This window comes from Corythoichthys intestinalis, chromosome 18, assembly GCF_030265065.1.
Source record: "Corythoichthys intestinalis isolate RoL2023-P3 chromosome 18, ASM3026506v1, whole genome shotgun sequence".
NCBI classification, from domain to species: domain Eukaryota; kingdom Metazoa; phylum Chordata; class Actinopteri; order Syngnathiformes; family Syngnathidae; genus Corythoichthys; species Corythoichthys intestinalis.
Window position 1 is genome coordinate 46,853,411 of NC_080412.1, and position 27,323 is coordinate 46,880,733.

Here is a 27,323-nt window from a genome sequence, read left to right on the forward strand (position 1 = left end):
TTAAGAAGCCCGCTTCACAAGAAACGATGTTGTAGCAAGGTTTTCAATGCTCTTGTAGTGATGTCAGGAAATTCCATAATGACTTTAATCCAGAACCTCGATATAGTTGTTGTCTCAAATGTACGTTTAATAAGATCGCCGTCATTTGCGATCTTTACAAGTTGATCTTCCTGTTGCACCGACATGCTCGAATCACTCGGTTTATTCACAAACGGGTCACGAATCCACTCCTTCGCAGTTCGTGGGTCTTCGAGGTTGTAGGCTCGTCAGGTGCCCTTTTCGCCGTAAAAATATCTCAAAAGACGTCTGTTTTCCAGTCATCTTCGCTCGTGTGAGGGCTAATTATTTCTGGGAACAAATGTGCTGTGCCCACGGCCTAGCAATACATTATTATCCAGGACAAGCGCACATAGATATATTATATACACAAACAAGATTTACTGCTAGCAGTCCAATCATTGGATTTCTATGACGACATTCTAATCTAGTCGTAGTATTATATCTAGAGTAGACAGGGATATTGGTGTGTTAAGCAGGGGCACAGGTTTAATTCAGCCAGAATGCGATCGTTATTAAATTATCATTTCTGTGCGGCCCGGTAGCAAATGCGCAACGGACCGGTACCAGTCCGCGGCCCGGCAGATTAGGATCCCTGCCTTATAGGAACTTGGCGCCCCGGGCAACCGCCCAACCCGCCTATGTCAGGAGCTGCCACTGCACCTGAAGTAACCTAAAGCCATCGAGTCTTAGCCTCAGCGCACCCTATTTTCATAGGCAGGCAGGAACAGGTGGCGGGTCCCTGACATGGCACAGTAAAAATCAGAGGAGCTCACTCCCTAGCCTCGCCGTTCACCTTTTCAGCCATCATTTACTTTCTTTATTACCATTAATGGTTATGTATCTGGCTACAAATCTAGGGCGCTCTCCTAAAGCTGTCAGGAAAGCCTGCAGCCCCAAGAAACATTGCAGTCACCTTGACACACACAAAGCCTCTGAGCCTCCGGCCATCGCGGCTTCATTAAGATTCCGCTGCGCAGGGAAGGGAAGGGAAGGAAAGGAAAGGAGGGAGAGAAAAGAGAGGCCAGGTCCGTGGAACAGCTCATTGGGGTATTTGTGCTACTAGTTACTATCCGAAGCCCGTGAAAATATGGAAGCCTTCTCGAGGCTAATTAAAGGATGATCTCGGGGTGCTGGCCTCCTGCTCTCAATTAAGTTTCAGTTAATAGACAGTAAGTCACATGAAAAAATGGAAGAGGGGCTGCTGAAAATCTTATATTAAAAAAAAAAAAAAAAAATTACAATCACATCTTCCATCTAAACTTCTAAGCGTTCATCTATTACCCGTGTTGTGGATATTTCAATTTCGACAACCTGTCTCCTCATAAACAGATTTAACAGTGGCGTCGTCTAAAAACAACAGCGCCATCAACCTGCCATTTGCGTGATTTCTCATGTTGCCGCCTGTCAATTAACGTGAAATGGAGACATCTCATTACAATGACAAGGAGGGAAAACGGGAGAAGTAGTAAAGCGTACCAGCTCACACTCCGGCACTCACGGCAATCAACAAGGAGTAGAAAACCTGCCTCAGCAAAACATTCATTTTAATGGAAAACAAATAATAGGGCTGTCCTGCACTGCAGCCTCCAGCAAAGCAAATACAACTCCATGGTTCCCCTTCAATTATTTAACGATGGAGGCGGGGGCGGGTCTGGGATTGCCAGAGTATTCAAGTCAAACAAAACAAATTAGAAGGTGGCGTTTACGGAAGAAACACAGCAAACCTGTTCAGTGCTACGGTTGCTGAATTCTTTACACCATAGCTAATAGTACAATACAGTAAATATATTTCAATACATACAGTGCTGGCCAATTCTGTCAGATAATGCTCAATTTTCCCAGAAATAAATTGCAATTACAAATGCTTTGGTAGTAGTATATTCATTTATTTTGCTTGCAATGGAAAAAACACAAAAGAGAATGGAATTGTTTTTTTAAATCATCATCATTTTGCACAAAACTCCAAAAATTAGCCGGACAAAAGTATTGGCACCCTTTGAAAAGAATCATGTGATGCTTCTCTAATTTGTGTAATTAACAGCACCTGTTACTTACCTGCGGCACATAACAGGTGGTGGCAATAGCTAAATCGCACTTGCAGTTAGTTAAAATGGATTAAAGTTGACTCAACCTCTGTCCTATGTCCTTGTGTGTACAACATTGAGCCAGGGGTGTCCAAACTTTTTGCAAAGTGGGCCAGATTTGGTGTGGTAAAAATGTGGGGGGCCGACCTTGGCTGACGTCCTTTACGCAGAACAATGTATCTCAGCAAATTTTAGCAAGCCATTCTGTGTGTCACATTTGCTTTATTATTCTTTTTTAAATTAATAATTTCAACAATCTCGCAACTAGCGTTGTCTTTCGACTCTCTGGCTCTTGCGAAATACTGCTGCTGTGAAATTAAACTAGCTTCAAAAGTTGCTTCAATTTCTCGCTGCGTATCTTCCCCATAATCTTGTCGTACATGTCAGCGTGTCTTGTTTGGTAATATCGCCTCACATTGAATTCTTTAAAAACAGCGACTCTCTCTTTGCAAATGAGGCAGACACAGTTGTTGCGTATTTTATTCAAGAAATAGTCCAATTTCCACCTATCCTGGAAGCGTCAGCCGTCGCAGTCAACTTTTTTTGATGTTGATTGTCGCCATTTTAGAAAATTGGAAGTCAAGGATCACACGGGGTAATGTTGCTCAGCGTGCTGCTGTCTTTTAGTGGGTAAATGAGGAGCAGCATTTAGTGTGTAAGCTACTTCATAAGCTGGTAGCAGTACTGCTTACCAATTTATTAAGTCTGTGTGCGGGCCAGACGTTATTGATCTTATGACAGAGGCTGGGGGCCGGATGAAATTTGACAACGGGCCGCATTTGGCCCCCGGGCCGCACTTTGGATATTTCTGTTCTAAGCTAAAAAAAAGACATTTTGAATAATAAGTATAATTAATTACCTAGGTTTTATGGATGGGTTGAAACAAAAGCGGTTGCGCGACGTCTGTAAACGGGGGGTTTCCAGGGTGAAACGGACAAATTAAAAATAGTTCGGGGGCTTATTGCGCCATGAATCTGCTATGGCAGCATATAGACATATTGTTCTATCAAACACAACAGTTGTTTTGGCTTAAAATACAGCAGTTTCTTTTAAAGAGGAGGGCAAGAGCAGAAACTGCTTTTTCAGTATGGTCTATTTTTTCCGCCATATACATTCAACATATGGTACATAAGTACCGTATTTGTTTATTATAACAATAAATCAACAAGATGGCATTAACATTATTAACATTCTCTTAAAGTGATCCATGGATAGAAAGACTTGTAGTTCTTAAAAGATAAATGTTAGTACAAGTTATAGAAATTTTATATTAAAACCCCTCTTAATGTTTTCGTTTTATTAAAATTTGTAAAATTTTCAATCAAAAAATAAACTAGTAGCTCGCCGTTGTTGATGTCAATAATTACACCATGCTCACTCATGGTACTAACCCATAAAATCAGTTGGACCCAAACGCCAGCAGAGGGCGTTAAACACCAAAAAACAAGTAACAAGCGGACATTAAACTGTACTGTCATTTTAGTCTGTTTGAGCGGGGCATATGCGTTAATTGCATCAAATATTTTAACGTGATTAATTTCAAAAATTAATTCCCGCCCGTTAACGCGATAATTTTGATAGCCCTATAGGAAATACAGTTTTTTAATATTACATGAAGCCGCAAATTATTTCCAATGGTTGTGTATGATATATGAGTTACTACCATTTAAATAAAACACATCGAAGCAGCACGTCATATCACTTCGAGTTCCCTTTAATGGAATGTGAAAAGGAAATATACATTGACTATTCAGATCAATTAGATGCCAAGAGCAGTAGATGTAGGATGAAAAAAACCTAACATGGCAACATTGCCGTTGTTGTACCTTGTTGAGAGCTCCAGCCCCAGTGAGGATAATGTGCGAGTTGTCCACCTGAATGGTTCTCTGCCCGAGTCTCACCAGATAGGCTCCGATCCCGATGGCTCGACACGTCACCTTTCAGGCGAGGCAATCAATGTTGAGGCCGAGTCGATGGCCAAAAGCTATTTGTATTTTCTACACGCGTGATCTTACCAGGTTCATGGTGATGATCTCCTCATAAGCTGCGGAGGATTCGCCAGCAATCATACCAGAGCCTTTCAGATTCTCCACACCCAGCCCTTCATCTTTCCCAATGATGTCAGTGATTTTGTATCTACGTGACAATAAATAGAGATGTTAAGAGCGAAGCAGAGGTGATGCATATTTGACCGTTTTAAGAACAGCCTTCAAATCTTTTCATTGACTGTAGCTTTTGCAATGTTCCTTTTTCTAAATGGCTTTTTGACTTTCACGGTATTTCATTCGCCCCCAAAAATGCGGGCTTTTGATCAAAAACTGAAATTTCAAAACGTATGTAGTCCCACAATTCATAAATAAAAACATTTCAGGACGTTAAGGGGCGCAAAAGCTGTATACCATTTTTGTTTAAAACATACGGTTCCGCCAAGATTTGCTAATAACATTCCAATTCATTTCTAACGGACAAAATTACCCATTCATTTCAATAGCATAAAAACTTCCATTCACCTTTATTGATTTGCAACCCAGACTTGCAAAAATCTAGACTGACACCAGGGTTGTTTTCGTCAACGATGACGATAACGAAAATATGACGTCAAAGAACACTTTTTCATGACGATGACCAGCTAAAATCGTGTTTTGGGAGACTAAAACATAACGAGCCTATTGCCAGTTTTTGTTTGACGAGACGAAAATACGCAATAGTTTCCGTCACATGCTCACAATGTGTGACATTTTATGTGTAGTTAGCCAGATTGTTGGAATCGCGCCAGCCAAACCGCCAGACCCGCGCTGGCGCAGCTCCAACAACCCGGGCTGGCGAGACATCCCAGCCAAAAGGCCAAACTCCGCGCGTTCACCTTAATCTTAACCTCTTGTACTAACTCCATTTAGAAAGCTGGAAAAAGCCTTCGAAGCACAAGTTGACAATTTATTCAGGTCGAGAGCGATCAAATGTCAAGGCGAAACAGAAACACACTCAGATGAGGAGGCAGACTCGTTCCAAGGTCACCATATCGCACGTCAACAAAAGGTTCCCGAGAAAAATGATCACGCTTAGTTAAACATTCAGTCTTTAGAAGGTTCTCGCTGGGCGGGCCGAGTGCAGGAAGAAGGATGTGTTTGGACATTGTTTAGGATTATTGTCTGTTTGTGGACTGGACTGGAGGATTCGGGAGTTACTGTTGTCAGGGCAACGAGGGTTGTGGATTTTGGCACCTCAGCGTCAAAGGGGCTCTTGGATTCTTGTCAGTCGTCTTGTCAGTTGGATAGCAGGCATTCTCCGGTGTACCTTGTGCTGGGACAGGGCGTCCCGCCATTTGTTCTGGACTGGCCGGGAGAACTGATTGCGAGAGTTGGTGGTGCAGACGTGGGCTTGTCAGCATCACTCTTGCTCAGTCAGTTGTATCTCTTATGCCCTATATTCTGCTTGTTGTCCTTTAACTATGGTATAAGTGCTATTTATTTTATATTGGGTGTGTTAGAGTAATGCAAACAGTAAATATGAGAAACGATACTATTCCCCGATTGAAAGATTAAAGAGCATACGACACCAGAAAAAAAGTCTTAAATGGCATTATTATGTGAATTAGAATCATATTTTGAGACGATTCGACCATATACAACAATTTAGCAAAGCGCAGATGACGAGAAATTAGTCTTTTAATCTGCCGGTTAGCCACGCCTACAATTATAGGGCTTTAGCGTCCCCAACAGGTGGATGACGTCAGCGGTAGACTAGGCTCATCGGTTTTACTATTCAGCCCATTGAGGGGGAATTGTTCAGAACGAGGACAACGAGACGAAGAGAGCTGCAAAATGTCATTGTTTCAGTCTCTCTACTCCCAATATTTTTACAGGATATTCTTTTTATCCAAGTATTTTCCCCAATAGCTATATAAATGGCTTGAGAAGGACCAGTCAGCCCGTCGAGGGGGAACTATTCACAATGAGGAAAACGCGACGAAGAGAGCGGAAAAATGTCATTGTTTCTGTCTCTTTACTTCAATATTTTTACAGGATATTCTTTTTATCCAAGTATTTTTCCCCAATAGCTATATAAATGGCTTGAGAAGGACCAGTCAGCCCGTCGAGGGGGAACTATTCACAATGAGGAAAACGCGACGAAGAGAGCGGAAAAATGTCATTGTTTCTGTCTCTTTACTTCAATATTTTTACAGGATATTCTTTTTACCCAAGTACTTTCCCCAATTGCTAAATAAATGGCATGGTCATGACAAATAACTTGTGCTAAATGGAATATAAAATAATAAAAATCCATTTATTCAAGACGACATGGCAAAATTACTCCATAATGGTCAAAACAGTCGACTTCACCTTTACTGTCACACCTCCCGAACGATATTTTATGACACCTAAATCGGACATATGTAATTTCCCTTCCCCGAACCGAGGGATGTTTCAAAGTCTTCGAAGTGGAAAATCACACATAACTAGCCTGGATTATTTGACATGACGACCCGGTTGTCGAGTTTCTTTGCGGATCGGCAAACCGCCCGGCGGAGAGCAATTTACAGTTCGTTCCCTGGAGGAGGGTGGCTGGAATTGTTGTGTAGCTAACGTGCTAACAGCTAACTGCTAATGAGCGTGAGGATAGCTTTTTACATGCCTATCAATGATCAAACGTAAGTAGTCCTTTATTTAAAGGAATTTTATAGTGTTTACTTTGTAATCACTGTATTCGTATTTGACATAATACAAAACAAGATGTTTACTCACTTCCTTGTAAGTCCAATGGTCCCACAGTAAATATCCACGGTGAATGGGAACCTTTTGAAACTCCAAAAAGGCGCATACGCCTCTCCCGCATACAGAATGATTTTTCTGCAGCCGTTTGGCTGGCGTGATGCAAAAAATAAAAGTATTAATCCGCAAAATCAGCTGAATCCTTCGTCCTCATACACAACAGTACACTGTAGCGTGAAGAGGACGTCTTCTACCGTACACGTCACAGCGCCCTCCTCCTCAATGCGAGACCGAAGCCGGAAGTCACTCATTTTCCTGGCGCGGGATTCAAAAAACTAAATAAATATAGCGATCGCTTCCACACACATCCAAGCGGTCCATATCATTCAGGAGCATAAAATACCGCGTGTATTATGAAATAAACATGCTTTTTCGTGTCACAAGCACTTTAAGTGTGTTAGAGTAATATAAACAGTCGATCGGTAAATACGAGAAAAGGTACCATCTCCTTCATCGTCGATTCCTTTTGATGAGTTTGTATGTCGATGCCAATGACAGCCATATACGTCAATTCCATTGATATCGAAAGAAAGTGACCCCAAAATGTAGCCATGCAATTTCACTACAAACCTGGATTCTCCCTCATCCTCCACATGTTCACAATGTACAGAATTCAGGGCCGACACCTTCTTATAATCCTGAGGTGTAAGGTACAGATATTTGAAACCCTGCGAGGACAGAACGGTGCAGCGCAGTTATTGTATGACAGCGACCTTACAGAAAAACCATTGTGACGCAAGTGACCTTGTACGGGTCAGCCGGGTCTTGCCAGGCGACATGGAACATGTGTCGGATTTCCTCGGCCAGGCCGATGCGGGCGCCGCTGTTGGCTGCGATGTAGATACGAGGGACGCCACACTCCCGCGCCATCTCGGAGGCCCGCAGAAACAGAACGTCCTCCTGGGGCCCGAAGGAGCCGATCTTGTGCGTGATGTCGTTACTGATGACGACGATCTCGCGTCCCGCCGGATATTCCGGCGTACGGAGGGTCATTCGCCACGCCACCATGCCGATCTAGATGACAATGTATGGAAGTCGTTGGCTGGCTCTTAACGCCGCTGAATGTCCCATCCACCCGGGTGAAGTGGATTGGAAGTTTATCCCGTCAATGGCACTGAAATATTTTCATCTCCAAGATGAATTTACTGACGCACCTCATTGCCACCTGGCAGTCGGTTCATCTGTACCAGTTGACCTTGGGCATCCAACACCAGCTCGGTGAAGGTCAGCAACTCGGAGGGAAGAGGACATTTGGGTAGAAAAGCGTGCGCTTGGCTGGAGTGCCACAACTTTTTCAGAGCCTGGATAAAGAGGTTTAATGCTCTATCAATTCAGTGTAATAATTTACCATGATGGATGTCACCTCTTACGCAAGTGCAAATTAGTGTAACAATTCAGAAGCAGGAATTTTTTTTGATGGTAACTTTGCATGTAATGCAAGAGCCATCATCTATAATGTTTTCCCCCAATGGCGTTTCTTTGGCACACTGCCCAGCCAAAACAGATTTGGTCCAAACCATTTATATATGCACATAAGAAAAAAATCAGGAAGCTAAGGGGCTGAAGGAAACGTGAGTCCATTTTGCTTTTTACAGGTTGCTTAATTCTTTTAACGACACACAAGGCACTCACAATGAGGGAAAAGAAAAAGGGAAAAGGAGAGATAAAAAGAAAAACAAAAAACACACTTACAAACAATTTGACCTAAAATGACAAACTGACAGAAAACACCGATCCGCGGACAAATCGGGTCGCACATGCGCCCTCCCCAGGGTGAAACGCTGCCTTATGGAACGTCTCAGAATGCAATTGTGTTCTACGCAAAACAGGTCGCTTTATCGCGCCCGGCGCTCTTCACATAGGGTGCTCTAAAATGCTTAACACGAAACGGGTTGTTATATAACACCCGGAACAACCTCACATTGAGTGCCCTAATTGCATTCAATCATGACTTAGGTTAACCGTCGCTATGCCTCAGGGAACGTTCAAGAATGCATTCGATCGTGTTTTAAGCTAAACACGAAACGGGTCGCTTTACAACACCCGGAGCTAGCTCACATAGGGTGCCCTTCTGACTTTTCGGATAAAGACCGTCATGATGTCAAATCAAATTGAGGCAACGCAAGTGAAGGACATATATGAGGCACAGTTTTTCTCTTGCCTTGGATGAGTCAACAGACGTAATCGATTTATCCCAATTCAGCGTGATTGCAAGGTCTTAACTATGAAAGCGACAACAAGAGGGGAGGATTTATTCAAGTCCTTCACTAAGTTCGCTAAAGAAAAAAAATCTACAGATGGATAAACTTGTGTCGGTGTGCACTGATGGTGCTCCGTGTGTGGTGGGGGAAACAGGATTCGTGGCGCTTCGTTTGAATAGCGATTAATTACGATTAATTAATTTTTAAGCTGTGATTAACTCCATTAAAGATTTTAATCGTTTGACAGCCCTAATTTTTTAGTTTTAAACATATTGTATGGCCCTCACGGAATTACAATTTAAAAAATGTGATGTTCATGGCTCTCTCTTAGCCAAAAAGGTTCCCGACCCGTCACATAGGGTGCCCTTCTGCACTCAATTATGATATGAAATTAATAAACATATTATTAATTACCTCCATATCAATTCAATCCTCTCCTCTTTAATTCTTTTAACGGACAGGCGATGACGGTACACAATTCAGGAATAAAAAGATGCTGGCTAGCCTGGAGACACCTTCTCGAGACACCTCGGTAGACTCTCCTGGCTAGCCAGCATCGTTTTTATTCCTGAATTGTGTGTCGTCATCTCCTGTTCGTGAAAAGAATTAAAGAACCTGTAAAGAGGGAAATCGACTCACTTTTCCTTCAGGGCACAAAAGCTGTATACAGTTTTTGCCAAAAACATACCGTTCCTCCAAAACAAAACCCATTCATTTCTCATGACCAAAATTTCCCATTCATTTCCAATGGCTTTATTCGCCATTCATTTCATGGCACAAAAAGCTCAAATCAACAAGAAGTAACCCCGAAATGCCTCTAAATCAACAGAAAGTGACAGTAGAAAACAAAAGCAACAGGAAATGTCGTAGGTTTTTATCCACCATCACAGCTAAAGTACCATCGTGGCATCACGTAGTTTGTTTGTAGCGCACCTGCCGAAACATTTCTGGAAAATCGTAGACGTAGGTCGTGCCCAGTGACTGCGCCTGAAAGCGTTTGGACTGCAGCAGGTCCTTGGTGACGTAGGGCGTGTTGATAAGCATGCCGTGCAAAGGACCCTGCTTGTCTCCATACGCCTGGAACATGATCTGCACAAAAAGACAGGGACTGTAATTCAATTTAGACTGGCCTGTGTGGATTTGGGTTCATGTTAATGAGCCATGAGAGGGTGAGAATCAGCACTTTTTGAACCCACAATGTCAGTTTAATTGGGCAGCGACCAATGGGTGGAAAACAGTAGACAATAAGACACACATTACTGGATCATTTCATGTTTTTTCTCCAAACAAAACAAGTCATACAAATTAGAAGATGGATGGGATGTTGAAACGCTTCCATGACGACAGGATGTATGAAATAGAACTTACCCGTTTTTTCCCCACATGCTTACGTTTAAGATTTTTCAAAGCGTTTATAAAATCATTTTAAAGGTAACCTCGGGTTTTAAGACTTGTAGGTTCTAACAAGCCACAATTTCTCTCTTTTACTAAAATATGTTATTAGAAACACATGAAATATTGCCACTGATTCGATAATGTATAATATTTAGGACATGTTTTGATCTACGGAGGGCGACATGTTTCAAGCGTGCAATGGATGCTCGGGGTGATGACGTAGTTACTGCAATTCCTTCCAACACATTTGCTCATCGGTTAAAACCGGCAAGTACTTACTATTTGAGTTTTTATTAAGCCTTTAATTACCGTTTCGTTGCCTCAAAATACTTTTTGCATGTGTTTCCCTCTCTTGCTTTTAAGCATTCATTTTTCTTGGGTAGCTTTAAAGTGCCTATGACAGCAAAAAGCTTGTTTATTTCGTATTTCATGCGGAATTTTATGCTCCTGAATGAACTGGACCGCTTGGATGTGTGTGGAAGAGATCGATTTATATTAGGGCTGCAGCTATCGAATATTTTAGTAATCGAGTAATCGACTGAAAATTCTATCGATTAATCGAGTAATCGGATAAAACATATTTTTAGATGAAGAGCAATTATAAATATACATGAGAAAACAAGACATTTCATCTAATCTTGAACCATTTTCAGTCAATCAATGTCTTTATTTTCGATGTATATTGTTGAAAACAGCCAACAATTGCATCTCAGATGGAACTAGAATTAAAAAAAAGACTAATTCACTGCTTTCACTCCAAAAACTTTTAGATCCTATTTAAAAATATATATATATATATATATATATATTACCTAAAAATGCCGTTGCGCTTGATAACACACATCACTTAAAAGTTTAAAGTAAAAGTAAAAGATTTTTTCCCACGTGTTTCAATTGAATTTCTCTTTGTGTCAAGCCATTTTAAGTTCTAGTTAAGTTTTAAGTTAGTCTAAACTGTAAGTCCTGATAGGATTTTGAGTTTTTGCAGTGTTCAAAATAAATGTATGATACAGGCTGTATTGGAGCACATTAGGGACCAGTGCTACTTGGTGTTTTATCCAGCAATGACTACTGAGCTAAAATTGATAGTTAACATGATTAAGTTTTTATTTTACACCCTCATCACTCCACAATGCTATGTTATGTTAAAGCCTGTATGTAAGACACGTTAGCCACGCATCGACAGTGGTCATAATTAATTGAAACCTAGCCCACCGCAGGGCTAACGTTACGTGAGCTAGTAGCGACAGTAACATTAATCTTATTTATTAGCGCTTAGCGCTCTTTATTAGCGCTTAGCGCTCTACTGCTTTAAGATGGCGGCTGTTTACTAACGCTGCCCAGACGCGGCCGAGTCTGTCATTTCGTAGTTCAACACACATGTGATCTCTATGAGACAAATCAGAAGCTACCTGTACCAACGTAGCATCGTGCGGGCTAGTATTTAGCAACGTCAGCGTCGTTTGCGGCGGCTGTCGGCTGCAGTAAGTTTTTTTTTTTTTTTCCTTCTTCCTCTCCGCACGTTACAGCGCGTTGTCCGCATTAAAAGTAGTCCGAGCAAAACGTGATGCTTAGAGCTGTCAAAAAAACGATTACTCGAGGTGAATAAAATTTCTCGGATCAGTTTTTAAACTCGAGTTACTCGAGTTGCTCGAGTACTCGTTTCAGCTCTAATTTATATATTCAATTTTTTTTTAATCCTGCGCCATGAAAATGCGTGACTTCTCGGGTTGAGGACGAATGCGAATGTGACATCACCCGGGTCAGCGTCTCACAATACAGCATTGCTTTATAGCGTGCAGATGGACTGCGGATTCAGCTTTTTAATTTGTTTATTTTTAATATCACACCAGCTACGTAAATGTGGTGCAGGGTTTTGTTGCTGCACCAGGAAGAGGTGTGTGAGACTTTTTGGGTTTCAAAAAGTCTTCATTCACCCTCGGAGAACAGCCAAAACAAGTCCGATAACAGTTGGACCGATGGACTTACGAGGAAGTGAGTAAACATCGTGTTTGGTATTATGTCAAATACCGGGATCATGGCACAAATTTTATTACGAAGGTGGCTTGCATTTTGTGGCTGACAATGCTCCTTATCCACCGAGAATGCTACTCGGTCGACGACGGGCAGCTTGTCGCACCCCCCCCCCTCGGTCCTCTTCGCATGCCTGCCGGGAGAGCATGATACTGGGCTTATGCTGGTGCGGCTTTCCATATCGTCCAGACTTCCAGCCCCCTCTGCCCTCTTTGTGTGCCCGGCAACACACCACTATCCTTGGGTTGGGCTCAGGCAGCTGTAACTTGTTCCCCGCCCCCCATGCCAACAACCCCGCCGCCTTGTGACATGGTCCGGGGTAGTTTTGTGTTATTTTTCGCCTTGAAAGGCGGGAATAAGACTTTGAAACGCCGCTCGGTTCGGGTTAGCATATCAGCTAGCTGTCAAGCCTCCTGGTTTACGCTCTCCAAAGCCGGGGCAGGGAAATGACAAAAGATGGACTAGCTCCTGTGGCGTAAAATATCGTTCGGGAGGTGAAATAAGTCGATAGTTTTGGACCATTATGGAGTAATTTTGCCAAGTTGTACTGAATGAATGCATTTTTAATACTTCATATTCCATTTAGCGCAAGATTTATTTCTCATGACTGTACCATTTATTTAGCAATTGGGGAAAAATACTTAAACTCATTTTAAAAATTGTATAAAAACGAAAACATCAAGAAGGGTTTTAATATCAAATTATTTTAACTCATAATAACATTTATCTTTGAAGAACTACAAGTCTTTCTATCCGTGGATCCCTTTAAGAATATTTTACTTGCCTTGTAAGTTCTTTTAGTAGGCTGTCTTGTTTAAAATTCTGTGTTTTTTTTTTTTTTTTAATGCTTTACTTAGCTAGCGGATGTCAATTTGCGCCGCCTTAATTTTCCCAAAGGCTCTTTTTTGTGGTGTTACCATGACAACCGCAGTGCCAGATGTTGAACTTTGACCCTGTACTTTTCCAATTTGTTAGTATATTCATTAAAAAGACTCAACAGTTGCTTCAAGAAAAATGGAAGGGATTACAAATCCGCACTTTTCCCTGCGACCAGTTGACAAACGCATGACATGGAAAATGTATGAGTGCCCCACCTGGCGATTTTTGGGCCCCACCTGTCCCGTTCGTGAGTCGGTGACCTCCTTGTACAGACTGATGTCCAAATAGTAGCCAGATTCGTTTGTGAGGAACAAGCGAATGGGGATTTGCTTTCCCGTGGGAGTCAGACGGATGTTGATTTTCAGTTCGGCTTGCAGGACTCGCAGTTTCCACAGTCGGCTGCCGTAACGCATCACCATGGAACGTACGGACTCCTCGATCTGTTCGGAAAGCTACGTACGTCAAAGCTGCGCTCTATTTAAGGATGCTTTTACATTCTGTACCTTGGAAGGGTCCATGATGACGGTCGGCACAAAGTTGAGGAATATATGGTTACAGTCTGTACGCACGGTTGTGTTGTTGAAGGCAACTTCAAGCTCATCCATGGCCTCAAGAAGCAAACGCTCAGCTTCATTGTGGAGGTACTCAAAAGAGGCCTCCTGAAATGGAAAATGTGGAGAGAAAAAAAATGAGGACCTCACTGGCTGCTATTGACATGCAATCCATTTTGACTATTGCCGTCAATGGCACTGAAATGTGATCATCACTGCCAGTCAGAGGTGGGTAGAGTAGCCAAATGTTTTACTCAAGTAAGAGTAGCGATACTTCAAAATAGTATTACTCCAGTAGTCATCCAAAAAAACTGACTAAAGTAAAAATATTTGGTGAAAGGAATACTCAATGAGTAAAATTGTGATTTTTTTTTTTAAAAACAATGGCATATTTTTTCAGAGCACAATGTCATCTATATGGACTGTTATTATTATTATGTACTATAACCTATTACATGGCCACATTAGGCCAAAAAATACACAAAAATCACCAAATTCCGACTAGAATTATACAGAAATTAAACGGCACCAGTCCAAAGAGCATCAGTGCCCTCTAGTGGAGAAAAAACATTTGCTACTGTAAAATAAAGCCATCACCTGTGGTTTTACATGGTCTATCGGCGCCAAATAAATACTGGGAAAGTTTAAAATATGTGCTCTTGAGTAATGTTGACTATGTCAAATAGTTTCATTCACGTGACTATCGTTACATCTGATTAGTATCATGTGAAAATTGTTGGCATGTCTCATTGGTAGAGACACTGTGCTGGCAAAAATGAACTCAAATCTGCCATATGTAGAATAGAGATAGTATAAAGTATAAACATAAAGTAACGATTTTAGTTTTAGTAAAAGCAGCGTTTCCTCTTCACAAATCTTCTCAAGAAAAAGTAAAAAGTATGGTGTGGTAAAACTTCTCTTAGGAGTACAGTTGTACCTCTACTTACGAATGTCTCTATATACAGAATTTTCAGGTTAAGACACGCCTCAACCGGAAAATATTGCCTCTTATGAAATAAATTTCAGGATACGAAAGGGAAAAATACAGTGTAGCTACACTGCAGAAACACACCTCCTTAAAACTAGTTAAATTCTCTTGTTTTCAGTGAAATTATCTGCCAGTGCTTCAGGTAAATTTTACTCCGATTTCTTGAAATAAGAAAAATAGCTAGCTGAAAATAAGCTTAACAGACTTATTTTAAGCACAAAGTTAGTATATTTACTGTTTAAAAAAACTTTTCAGAAATGCTCTTAATTCACGAATATTGTTCAAAACATAATTTGAAAGCAAGTTTGTCTTGATTTGGGTGAAAACTGACCCACTTTCAGATGTATGGTCTTAATAAGAACAAATAGCAATATTTACGTGAAGTAAGTGGAATAAAAAAACGCATAAATCTGTTTGTCTTTAACAATCAAAATAAGATGGAGAAAATTACCGTAATTTCCGGACTACAAGCCGCTGCTTTTTTCCCCTCATTTTGGGTCCTGCGGCGTGTGCAATGATGCGGCCAATTTGTGCATTATTCTGACGGCCACCAGACGCACTCGAGCATGGAATGTGGGAGTGAGACACGTGGAATAAATGTATCGAGGAAGACACTAGTTTGCACTATTACCTGTGGTTTAAATTTGTGCATTGTGCATGAACAGAGGTGGCGGACCCTAGTCTTTGTGCATGACTAGAATTGGCAGACCCGCGTCATGGAAAATGCTAGAAGAAATAAAAGTGGTCATCTGAGTTGTATGGGAAGCTTGGATGACTAGCGGGGAGAGATCGTTTGCCAAGACTCGCCGCATGCGAAGAGCAGCTTTTGCACAGGTATGCCGGGGGAGCCTGGCAGCGTGAAGCGGCGTGAAAGAAGTCCGCCATCACTACCGGGTTTCGAGGGGCCAGTCTGCTGTGTCACGAGGAGGACGGCACGGGCTCAGGAGTGAATTTGCCTCATTATGGGAGACATTGAAGGTGACAGCAAAGGAGACACTGAGTAAGTGCATGGCAAAGTGTATCTGAGGGTCTTCATATCCGACACTGAGGGGGAAGACTTCCATGGTTTCAGTGCACAGGAGGAAGATAAAGATTGCTAACAAAGATTTATGTTTTTAATAACCAGCCCAGTTAGTGCTGTACCGCCGTGTTGATGCTATGTAACTTCCGTGCCGCTGCTGTATAAGTGCCGTGTTTGCTGGCGCTGTTTGGAAAGAAAAGTTAAGGTGTCTTATTAAAATTTTGAAAACTTTGTGTATTTCTTTGCAAATATCTCATGTTACTAAGTGGGCACACGCAGCTTATAGACAGGAGAGGCTTATGTATGTACAAAATAGTTTTTCATTTAAAAATGTACTGGGTGAGGCTTGTAATCAGGGCCGCCCAATAGTCCAGAAATGACAGTATTTGACTAGATTGAAGAAAAAATAACAGATTAAGACGTTATACATTTGCAGCATAGTACTCTCAGCTCCCAGAGTTTACGGAACGTAACATACTTTTAGCTGTTCTGCCATTGGCTATTGCCTAGCATTCCTGGCATCCAATTGGCTAAGAGCGACTTCTACTGTATGAGTATGTATCCCAGCGTCCTCTTCATTCGCCCCTCTTTTATCCTTTACTATTCTTGTTTTTATACATTATGCACAACTCTGATTTTATGTTTGTTGCACAATAATGTATTTCTAACATGTACTTGTCACATGTTTTGATGCATTTTTTTTGCATTATGAAATCTTCGTGTCTGAATTTTGGGGGGCTTGGAACGGATTTGGACATTTACATGGAAAAGGCGTCTCTACTTACAGAATTTTCAAGTTACTAAACTACTTCCCGGACAAATTTATTTCGTAAGAAGAGGTACCGTTGTACACATTTCTCAAAAAGTGATTTCAGTAAATGTAAATACGCCACTCTACCCACCTCTGCTACCAGCCATAGCACTTTAACAAGGACACGGAAGAAATACAAATTCCGTACTTCTCACCTTGGTCACTAAATCAGAATGTCGGATAATGGCCCGCACAAAGAAGCGGTAATCGGTAACTTCTGCTCCCACTTCCACACGTGCCGCACCCAGATAGAGATGCATTTTGTGATTGGCGCACGGAATGGCGGTCAGGGCAAAATTGCGCATGCGGTTGAGCTCCAGCTGGAACGCTAGAGCCGGCTCCAAGTGGCGGTATATCCGATCTTCCACAAACTGTTGGTGAAATAGCCGGACAGCATCGTAAACAACACACTCCGGAAGCAAGTACCGCTATTAACCGAGATGATATCAATAGCAGTTTGGAGAAGTGTGGCCGCTTCCCAATAAAAGATGCCTAAGAGCTACATACAGTATTAAGTAAATGAAATCGTGGGCAATCTCATTCTCAGAGAGTCGCTAATGGGTGTCATTTCTCTTAAATGGGAGACATAATTAAAGAGTTCATTACTTTAATGAGTTTTGCTGGTGTCATTGTAGTCAAACTATCAAGGGGAAGAGAGAGAAGGAGCCATCAAATGTATGCAATGGAAGAAATACACCGCAGCCTCAGGATTTAAGAACAAAAAAAAAAAAGGGTTTCGACAGTCAATCTAAAATATAGTCACCGTAATGTACGTAAAGAGCTACAGTGGTATGAAAAAGTATCAGAACCTTTTGGAATTTCTCACATTTCTGCATAAAATCCCCATCAAATGTAATCTGATCTTTGTGAAAATCACACAGATGACAAAACAGTGTCTTCTTTAACAAAACAATCCAAAAATGTATAGGTTTTCATATTTTAATGAGGATAGTATGCAAACAATGACAGAAGGGGGAAAAATGAGTAAGTGAACCATCACATTTAATATTTTGTGGCCCCCTCTTTGGCAGCAATAACTTCAACCAGACACTTTCTGTAGCTGCAGATCAGTGTGGCACATCCATCAGGACTAATCTTGGCCCATTCTTCTTTACAAAACTGCTGTATTTCAGTCAGATTCCTGGGATGTCTGGTATGAATCGGTGTCTTTAGGTCATGCCACAACATCTCAATTGGGTTCAAGTCTGGACTTTGACTTGGCCACTCCAGAACGTGTAATTTGTTCTTCTGAAACCATTCCTGAAGTTGATTTACGTCTGTGTTTTGGATCATTGTCTTGTTGCAGCATCCAACCTCATTTTAGCTTCAACTGTTTGACAGACGGCCTCAGGTTTTCCTGCAAAACCTTTGAATTCATTCTTCCATTAATGATTGCAAGTTGTCCAGGCCCCGAGGTAGCAAAACAGCCCCAAATCATGATGCTCCCTCCACCGTGCTTCACGGTGGGGATGAGGTGTTGATGTTGGTGAGCTGTTCCATTTTTCCCTCCACACATGACGTTGTGTGTTACTCCCAAACAATTCAACTTTGGTTTCATCAGTCCACAAAATATTTCATCAGAACTTCTGTGGAGTCTCCAAGTGCCTTTTTGCGAACATTAAACAAGCAACAATGCTTTTTTAGACAGCAGTGGTTTCCCCCGTGGAGTCCTCCCATGAACATCATTCTTGGCCATAGTTTTACATGTAGTTGATGTGAGCACAGAGATATTGGACTGTGCCAGTGATTTCTGTAAGTCTTTAGCAGCCCCCCCCATGGTTCTTTTTTACCTCTCTGAGTATTCTGCGCTGGCGTCATCTTTTGTGGACAGCCACTCCTTGGGAGCGAAGCAACAGTGTCAAACTCTTTCCAACTTCTCTGACTGTCAATTGATGAACAACCAGACTTTTAGAGATGGGTCTTCGAGAGGTCTTCAGACAGCTCTTTTGACCGAGCCATGATACACATTAGACAATGCTTCTTATCAAGACAATTCTTACCAGGTGTGTGTTTTATAGTGGGCAGGGCAGCTTTAAACCACTCATCGGTGATTAGGCACACACCTGACTTAAATTGTTTGGTAAAAAAATGGTTTCAATTTCTCTTTAAGGGGCAGTTTAAATTGGCGATTCTGCGACACGAAGACGCAATGACTGTGTTGCGGAGTGGCCTCGTGTTCGTATGGTGTCGGCGAAGACGGGAGGCAAGACGCAAACCCTGGAATCCTGCCTCCAAAGTGCAAGAATTGGATTGCGGGGGCTTGAGGGAGGCTTGCTCCGCATGCATATCAAAAGCTCCCGCGGCGCGGGACCACGCTGATAACACCAGCACTCGTACACGTCACATTGGGCGTGCGCAGCAGTGCTACTAAAGATTAAAAATAGCAAATATGGCGGAACGTCTGCTTTAATTTACCGTTTTTGTAACATTTTTCATTTAAATAGGTTGAATGTCCATTTTTCTGCTTTTTTGAACAAAGGAAAATGCCATTGCTTGGAGTGGGCGGGCATGTTGTCTTCCGGGCTGAGGAGGTCAAAGTGCATCATTTGCTGTTGCCTTGTAAATCTACACTGCCCCCTAGGGCCTGGCATGAATACTACATGGTTTTCATGCAGAATTGCGACATTGTTCGAATGGAGACGGAACCATATAAATGAAAACATGACATTTTTCATCTTCTCGGAGAGTCACCATGTAAACGGCCCCTAAGTCACCTTAGGCAGAGGGTTCACCAACTTATTTTTCCCCCTTCTGTCATTGTTTGCATGCTATCCTCATTAAAAGATGAATACCTATAAATTTTTGGTTGGTTTTAATTAAAGCAGACACTGTTTTAACATCCATGTGATTCTGACAAAGATCAGATCACATCTGATGGTGATTTCATGCAGAAATTGGAGAAATTCCAAAAGGTTCTGATGCTTTTTCATATCACTGTAGTGCTAAACTGGTTGTCTGATCCCTAATTTCAGTTTTCTCATGCGCTCTTGTAGCGACTTTAAACTTTTAAGATTTACGATAAAGACACACCTACCTTATCCCTGGCGCGGAATGTGAAAAACTTGGGGAATTCTCTCTGTGTTGCATGAAGAAAAGAACAGTAGTTCAGTGAGCGCAAAAAAATGACATCTATTTGTCTGGAGCTGAATGTATTCTGTTGCTAAATGAATAGAAGAACACACAGTGTAGAAAAGTATAGCCTCTGTATGCGAATGAATAAAACATGTGACTCTTTCGGGCACTCTTGACCCTCTAAATGCCTGCTTGGCCAGTTGAATGACATCTGTTGAAGTGTCCTACAACAATGCAAGCCCGATTGGAGATGCTCTTCTCACCTCAGATGTTACATGATAAGAGAGAGCTAGCAATTGGACGCAAACTCCAAGCTTCAGGCATACAATTTGATCCTGATTACACACGCTATCAAAAAAATATGTAGTGAAGGGAGTAAAACATGTCTAAGGTAGACTACAAAAAAAAAAAAAATCCTTTCATTTAACGAGGGCCTCATCATGGCACCCTCAATTAGTTTTTAGGAGGGGAAAAAAAAAAATCAAAGCCTATTGTTAAAACATTATCCGAATTGAAAGAAGGACACTTTGTCCACACACGTAAGACATGTAGACATTCAATCTGGGATTGGACATCTTTTGTCGTCAATGGCAACGACTGATTGAGTCAAGTATTTTTTGTAATATTAGGCCCTCCTTTGCCGCTACTTACGTGAAACCTTTGGTCCACCTCATAGTTGATTTGCTTCCTGAAATCCTGTCATCATAAATTTGACGAAAGCAAGGCATGCAAAAGGAGATAGAGGAGAGACAAGGATGAATTTAAAATGCAAACGACATTCAATTATTACAAAAACAGCATTCAAAATGCATTCAGGCAATATTAGTGATTTATACATATAAAGGTAGTCCCCAGGTTACGAACGAGTTCCGCTCTTACGTTGGAGACATAACCCGAATTTCCGCATAAATCGGAATTAACCCTTTAAAGCAGAAGTTCACGATTTTTGACATTAGGCTTAATCTTTGAGTTAGCAGGGGTTTAGTTAGTTGGTGGAGTTGATTTCAACAAATTCTGTTTCACAAGGACGCAGGTTTGGTCTTGATACTGGTAGGGACGATATAACAGCATAACCTGCATGTACACTTTTTGCTGGGGACGGGACATTAATAAAACCAAACAGATTAGGTGAACGGGCTACATTTCTCATGAATATGAACCTAATTAATTGATAGGCTAAATCAGGGGTCCCCAAACTTTTTCCTGTGAGGGCCACATAACTTTTCCCTTCTCTAATGAGGAGCCGGGGTCAGTTTGTAACAGAAAAGGTGTGACGATTGCAGGAGTGCCAAAATGTAAAGATTTATTGTTTTTCAGAAAGCCGCAATCAAATAACCCTTTCTGAATTCTTCGCGGAATAAAAGTAAATAAAATAATAATATAATATAATAATAAATAATAACAACACTATTGATTAAATAGATAATAACCAAATAACCCTCTATGTGTTCTTCACAGAAAAAAGCCAGGAAATTTAAAAAAAAAATAGATAAATAAAAAAAAAAAAAAATTCAATTTTTTTTTTTTTTTTTTTTGTTCAGGGGGCCGGACCAAATGTGGAGGGGGCCTTATCCGGCCCGCAGGCCGTAGTTTGAGGACCCCTGGGCTAAATGATTAATAAAAAAAAAAAAAATCTGATTTGACCTATACTAACTTTCACAATGCAAATTTACAGTATAACGTCTTAATCTGATATTTTTTGTTAAATGTAGTAAAATAATTTCCTCCCATCTTGTTTTGAATGTTAAAAGCTAGTTAACAGATTAATACGTCAAATTCTTCCACTTTAATATTACTATTTGTTCATATTGGACCCATACATCTAAAAGTCATTTTTCACCTAAATCAGGAAATAATGCTTTCAAATGATGTCTTCAACTCATATTTTTCTTTTAAGATTAAAATATACAAACTTTTTGCTTAACATAAGTCTGTTAAGCTTTTTTTCAGCTAGAGGTTTTTCGTATTTCAAGAAATCTAAGTGAGTGATATTGACTTCAAGCACTGTAGCAGTAGCAACATTAGTGGTGTTGTGTTGTGTTCACCACCTCCACAACATAGACGTCTTTTTACATTACTTACAGTGGCTGCTGCTGGTGGAAAAAAAACTTCTAATATCCCTCTTCTTTGAACGGCGGAGGAGGCGGCATGTTCTATTTCTGTCGGGCTGTGAATGCATGCGTGTGGTGTGTGTGTGTGGGGGGGGGGGGAGTCATTAGCCAATCAAACGTGTGCTTGAGGGGGGGAAATGGAGCGGTACATTTAGCGAGTGAAAAGGGGTCAATGTAAGTCTGAACATAACCCCCAAGAAAGAAGAGCGCTTCGGTCACTCGCTGCATTCTAGGAAGGGGGGAAGTCGGACTTATCCCGCTCGGAGGGTACCAGTTGCGACCTTAAAGCATTCCAAGCGAATGTAAATGGCAAAGACGGCTGATAGCCTCAAGTTGTTTTTCATTTTGACCATCAAAAGACATTTGTACCTCCAGCAAACCTGACTTCTCATAAGCGATCAAATATTGGAGGCGTACAAATGATACTTTTTCCAGATCAGAGGTTGGAAACTCTCACTTCCCACCTTCCTTGAATGCAGCATCAGTTTGCTGAGTTAACTGACGGCCGGCACTCAAGCTATCTCTTGAACTGAACATTTGTAAGTTCTTCCACAATTTTACCAGTGAATTCGGTTCCCAGGGACATCATTTTTGGACAGAATTGGTAGATTTAGCTCAGTAAACACCTCGTTATTACTGCATTTAGCATGAGGAACAAACGCGAGTTTGACCCGCCTAGCAACAGTTGCTAACGTCGTGAATATCAATGAGCAAAAGTGACGTGTTGCGTTCGGTACACCATTTGTTTGGTGTCAAGTGTTTTATTGTTAAAATGCATGTTGTTTTGAACATAAGTGTACACATATGTTTTAGCTTTCCAAATTGTCAAAATTGTAGGAAGTAAAAAGCTTCAAAAAGCACAATTACCTTGTTTGCCGTCTGTCAAGGGAAACAACTTCACGTTTAGTGAGAACAGAACACGTCATATTAATAAAGTAAAGTAAAAAATAAGATACTGTGAGGTACATTAAGGTACTGTTTATGCCACTAAAACCGACTGGAGACAAAATGGCGGACGAGACTCCGTAAGTCAAGTACGTCGTAACCCGGGGACTACCTGTATCGATGAGGATAAATTGGGTCAAATGTTCTTTAATAGCAGGCAATTAAACATTCAAAGGGATGACATGCAAGGCAGTAAGTGAGGAAAACAGATACAAAGAAAAAAAGTACAGAATGTGGGATTTACCTTCTGAGCCACGAGGAAAGTCAAGCGACGGATTCCGTGTTCAAACAGTAGAGATTTCTGGAATTGAAAACAACATTGACATGCTGGAGTTAGTCAGCCCGATGCCAAAAATCAAAATCAGCCTCCGACCTTGGACTGGTTAAACTCCCGAAACATGGCTGCCAGTGCTTCATCGTCCATGTCACCGTCGGTTTTTATAGCCACATTGAGTATGTGGATTGGTTCCTCTTGGGTGCTCTGGATAAGCAAAAAAATAATTTAAAGAAAATATATAGTAAGTAGAAAATGCCATTTCTGGAGAAATTACTCTGGGGCTTTGCTGTGTGGAGATACGGATCTTAGCCCCACCCAGGTTGGTTTGGGGACATTTCGGGGACACGTCCTTATCATATCAGGTCATTTGGGGGATGTGTCCTGGTCATATCAGGTCATTTGGGGACATTTGAGGGGCGTGTCCTGGTCAAATCAGGTCATTTGGTGACACATGGGGGGGCGTGACCTGGTCGTATCAGGTCATTTGTGGACATTTGGGAGACGTATCCTGGTCATATCAGGTGACTTACAATTGCGTCAATGGAATCCAAGTACATTGGCATCAACAGAATTGACATGCATGGACATCAATGCCATCTGTCTAAACTGACCCAATGCCATGTTGGTGCTTTTGGAAATGAGTGGGAAATTTGAACGTCCCTGGCCGTCAATGGCATTGACTTTAGGCCTGTCGCGATAACAAATTTTAGTGCGCGATAATTATTCTCACATATTATTGCGATATGCCATATTATTGCGGCCCCCCCCCCCCATTTTTTTTTTTAACCAATTTACAATAACACAGTGAGAATACAGTATATACAGTATTAATAGTTCAATTGATAACGCACAGAAACACAGAATAAATATAATGTGTTTAAAAAAAAATTGCACTTAATAACTTAAGCATTTAGGCAAATGAAAACTTTTTCCGTCATAGCTTCTGCAATGGTTTTCCATAGGGATGCATTGATACAGTTAAGTCATGGTTTGGTCCGATTTTTGATACGGGGGACACGATTTTCGATCCGATTCAATACATTTAATGCTCTGTAAAAAAAATAACAATTATATTTTTTGTTTCGTTTTTTTTGCTGTTGTTGTTGTTGTTGTTGTTTTGCTAACGAGCAAAAATTAGATTGCCATCATATAAACATGCATTTTAGTGCATAATATTTATGTGCTTACTTCTTACTGATCTGAAAAAAAATTGTATAAAAGTGCTGAGAACAATCTTTACTGTTTGTAAATTGAGGCAGGGCACACTGTTGATTGCTACAGCTCTCTTAGCAGCTAGGTTTACTACATGAGCAAGACATCCTATTTGTGGTCCGAATCCATCTGTGTCACGTACTGAATTAACAATATTTACAACATTATTTATAGTCACTGGTATGGATCGATTTGGCCTTCTTAACTTCCATTCAGTCATGACAGTTTAGAATTCATCGATGTAGTATATGGACTACGTGTCCCATAATCACTCTGGGCTCACGTAGCCAATGGCATGGGACGTAGCACATCTAGTTTGCCATTTCATGATATCTAGTGTGTGCGCGCATTAAAAAAGTTAGCAAGCGCTGCTGAAGTCACGTCTGCTCATTACTACTCAACACCAGCATATGGCAATAGACTTTCATAAACAGGACGAGTTTGAAGCACAGCGCTCTTAATTTCATTCAGCTGTTCGTTGTCAAAGCGAGGTTGTTCGTAGCAGCCAAGTCGGTAACAATGTTTTGGCGGACTTCGTTGTAAATATCCGGCGTTGTGCCGAAAAATAGCCGCCCTGCGTGAAATGTCACTCCTGACGGGAGCGCCCACACGTCAACAACACCGGCGCGCCATAGATGGTCCACAGTCACTCCGGAGCACTGACACGGCCGGTATACTTTGAACAATAGGATATAAGGGGAACGATTGGCTCCGGCGCTAGTTTTTGCGGACCTGGAACGAAGATGCGTTTTGCACAGTTGGTAACGAGGAATCCGAACTTTTAACAGCACGTCTGCCGCACGTGCACACGCACGTGCAGGCAAGGCGATAAATCGCAGCGGGAAAATTACCGCCTTCATTTTTATTTATCGCGCGATAAATGGAATTATTGCATATTGCGACAGGCTTAATTGACTTCCATATGCGTCAATGGAATCAGGGACATTTGGGGGGAAATTTTTGGTTAAAAATGAGAAACAGCAATCGAGATACCTGTATGTTTTTGGGTGTGCCATTGTAAAATTTTAAAGGACCTGGTTGGAAATCAAATCACTTAGGGTGAACGGAAGATTTTGTGCAACTGAAATGAATGGTGAATAGGGCAATTGGAAATTAATTGGAAATTTTGGCCATTTGAAATTAATGAGAAAATTTTGGGCAAAAACTGTGCCCCTTAACTTCCTTAATTTGTTGATGTGTAAATGATGTGATTTGGGCAAAAACTGGACTGCAATTAGCATTTTGAAATGTCCCTTTGAAAAAAAAATGTTTTGAGGTCAACGGTAATTTTTTTGAATGTCAAACAAAAAGAGCCTGTGAGCCCGCGAGAATTCCGGTTGTTTTGGTGTTTGAACAGTGTCAGTGGGCATTACATGCAAAGCTACCATCAATAATATCAGTACGATACTGTATGTTTTGCCACCTTGTTGTCTTCTTCGCCATACAGGACGGGGTTACCTCCCTCGGGGAAGGTCGGGCTTGGGGGAGGAGAGTCGGTGAAGCAACTCAACACATCCGTGATGTTCCTGGAGGTGAAAAAAAAAAGAAAACTGTACTCTAGTTGGGGCTATACAGTGATCCCCTGTTTTTCACGATTAATGGGGACCATCCATCCGCGAAAATCAAAAATCCACGAAGTACAGGCGGAGCTTATTTACAGAAAAAAATATTTTTTTGTCTGTGTGCGTGTTCAATGTTTTTATTCAGATTTAACAGATATATATGGCGGAATACAGTCAGGTGACGAAGTCTTTTTTTTGTTTGTTTGTTTTTTTTAAACTAAATATTAGACATCCATTAATGATTATAAGCTAACAATGATAGACATTTCGAATACTAAATATAATTACTTCGCTTCTTCTTATGGCTGGGTTGACACAAAAGCGGTTACGCGGCATCTGTAAACGGGGGTCTCCAGGGTAAAACGGACAGATTAAAAATAGTTTGGGGCTTAATGCGCCATGAATCTACTATGGCAGCATATAGACATATTGTTCTTTCAAACACAACTTTTCTTTTGGCTTAAAATATAGTAGTTTATTTTAAAGAGGGGTGCAAGAGCAGAAACTGCTTTTTCAGCCATGTCTGTGTTTTCCGCCATATGTATGACATGTTTTTTCCTAAATTGTAAAATAAAACTCAAGCAAACAAAAAACCCTTATACAGTATCTATATGTATACTTTAATACGGTAAATGGTTTTTAAGCACTGCAAATGTAATAATTATGATATGAGATTTATATATGCTGTGTAATATATATATATATATATATATATATATATATAATATATATAAGAAAACAATGAATTTACCTGGATACAGGCATATACTGTATCTTAGCAGTTTTAATTCAAATACTGTTTTGTTTTGTTTTATTGAAAAATATCCGCAATTGAGCGAGGGCACAAAATTTGAGAGAGACAGCAAGAACTAAAAGGGGTATTTACCATGTGGCAAAATGGATTTTGCCATGTGGCATTTTTTTTTTGCCATGTGGCATTTTTTTTGCCATGTGGGAAAATGGATTTTGCCATGTGGCATGTTTTCTTTGCCGTGGCGAAATGAATTTTTCCATGTGGCATTTTTTTTTTGCCACATGGCATTTTTTTTTTTTTTCATGTGGCAAAATTGATTTTGACATGTGCCATTTTTCTGGTATGTGGCAAAATGGATTTTGGTTTGTGGCATTTTTTGGGTGTATACAGTAGGTCAGTTTTGCAGCCCATGCGCGACGACATCCATGCCAATGCCGGCTATGCACGTCCAAATTTTCCATTCATATTAAATGGCAGAAAACCATGTGTGGCTGTGACGTTTGACCATCCACTTACCACAGCACATTGATATTCAACTGACACCCAAGTCAGGTTATGCCATTGACGGCTATGCACGTCCAAATTTTCCATTCATTT

General features: G+C 41.0%; 1 protein-coding gene across 9 annotated transcripts in view; it reads right to left on the reverse strand.

Moving 5' to 3' along the window:
• Window positions 1-27,323, reverse strand: part of acaca (acetyl-CoA carboxylase alpha) — a 102,125-nt gene that overhangs the window by 26,764 nt on the left and 48,038 nt on the right. For 3 of the 9 annotated variants that reach the window (XM_057820072.1, XM_057820077.1, XM_057820078.1), the window contains 13 exons: window positions 25,834-25,936; window positions 23,295-23,402; window positions 23,166-23,222; window positions 19,828-19,869; window positions 16,949-17,164; window positions 13,926-14,081; window positions 13,659-13,862; window positions 10,048-10,203; window positions 8,068-8,214; window positions 7,658-7,927; window positions 7,484-7,581; window positions 4,160-4,280; window positions 3,971-4,081 (listed from right to left, as the gene is read on the reverse strand). In XM_057820072.1, the coding sequence (XP_057676055.1) occupies window positions 3,971-4,081; window positions 4,160-4,280; window positions 7,484-7,581; window positions 7,658-7,927; window positions 8,068-8,214; window positions 10,048-10,203; window positions 13,659-13,862; window positions 13,926-14,081; window positions 16,949-17,164; window positions 19,828-19,869; window positions 23,166-23,222; window positions 23,295-23,402; window positions 25,834-25,936 (1,789 nt within the window). Of the gene's footprint in view, window positions 1-3,970; window positions 4,082-4,159; window positions 4,281-7,483; window positions 7,582-7,657; window positions 7,928-8,067; window positions 8,215-10,047; window positions 10,204-13,637; window positions 13,863-13,925; window positions 14,082-16,948; window positions 17,165-19,827; window positions 19,870-20,516; window positions 20,562-23,165; window positions 23,223-23,294; window positions 23,403-25,833; window positions 25,937-27,323 lie in introns of all 9 variants that reach the window. The other 6 variants (XM_057820069.1, XM_057820074.1, XM_057820070.1 and 3 more) reach the window with 3 other exon arrangements.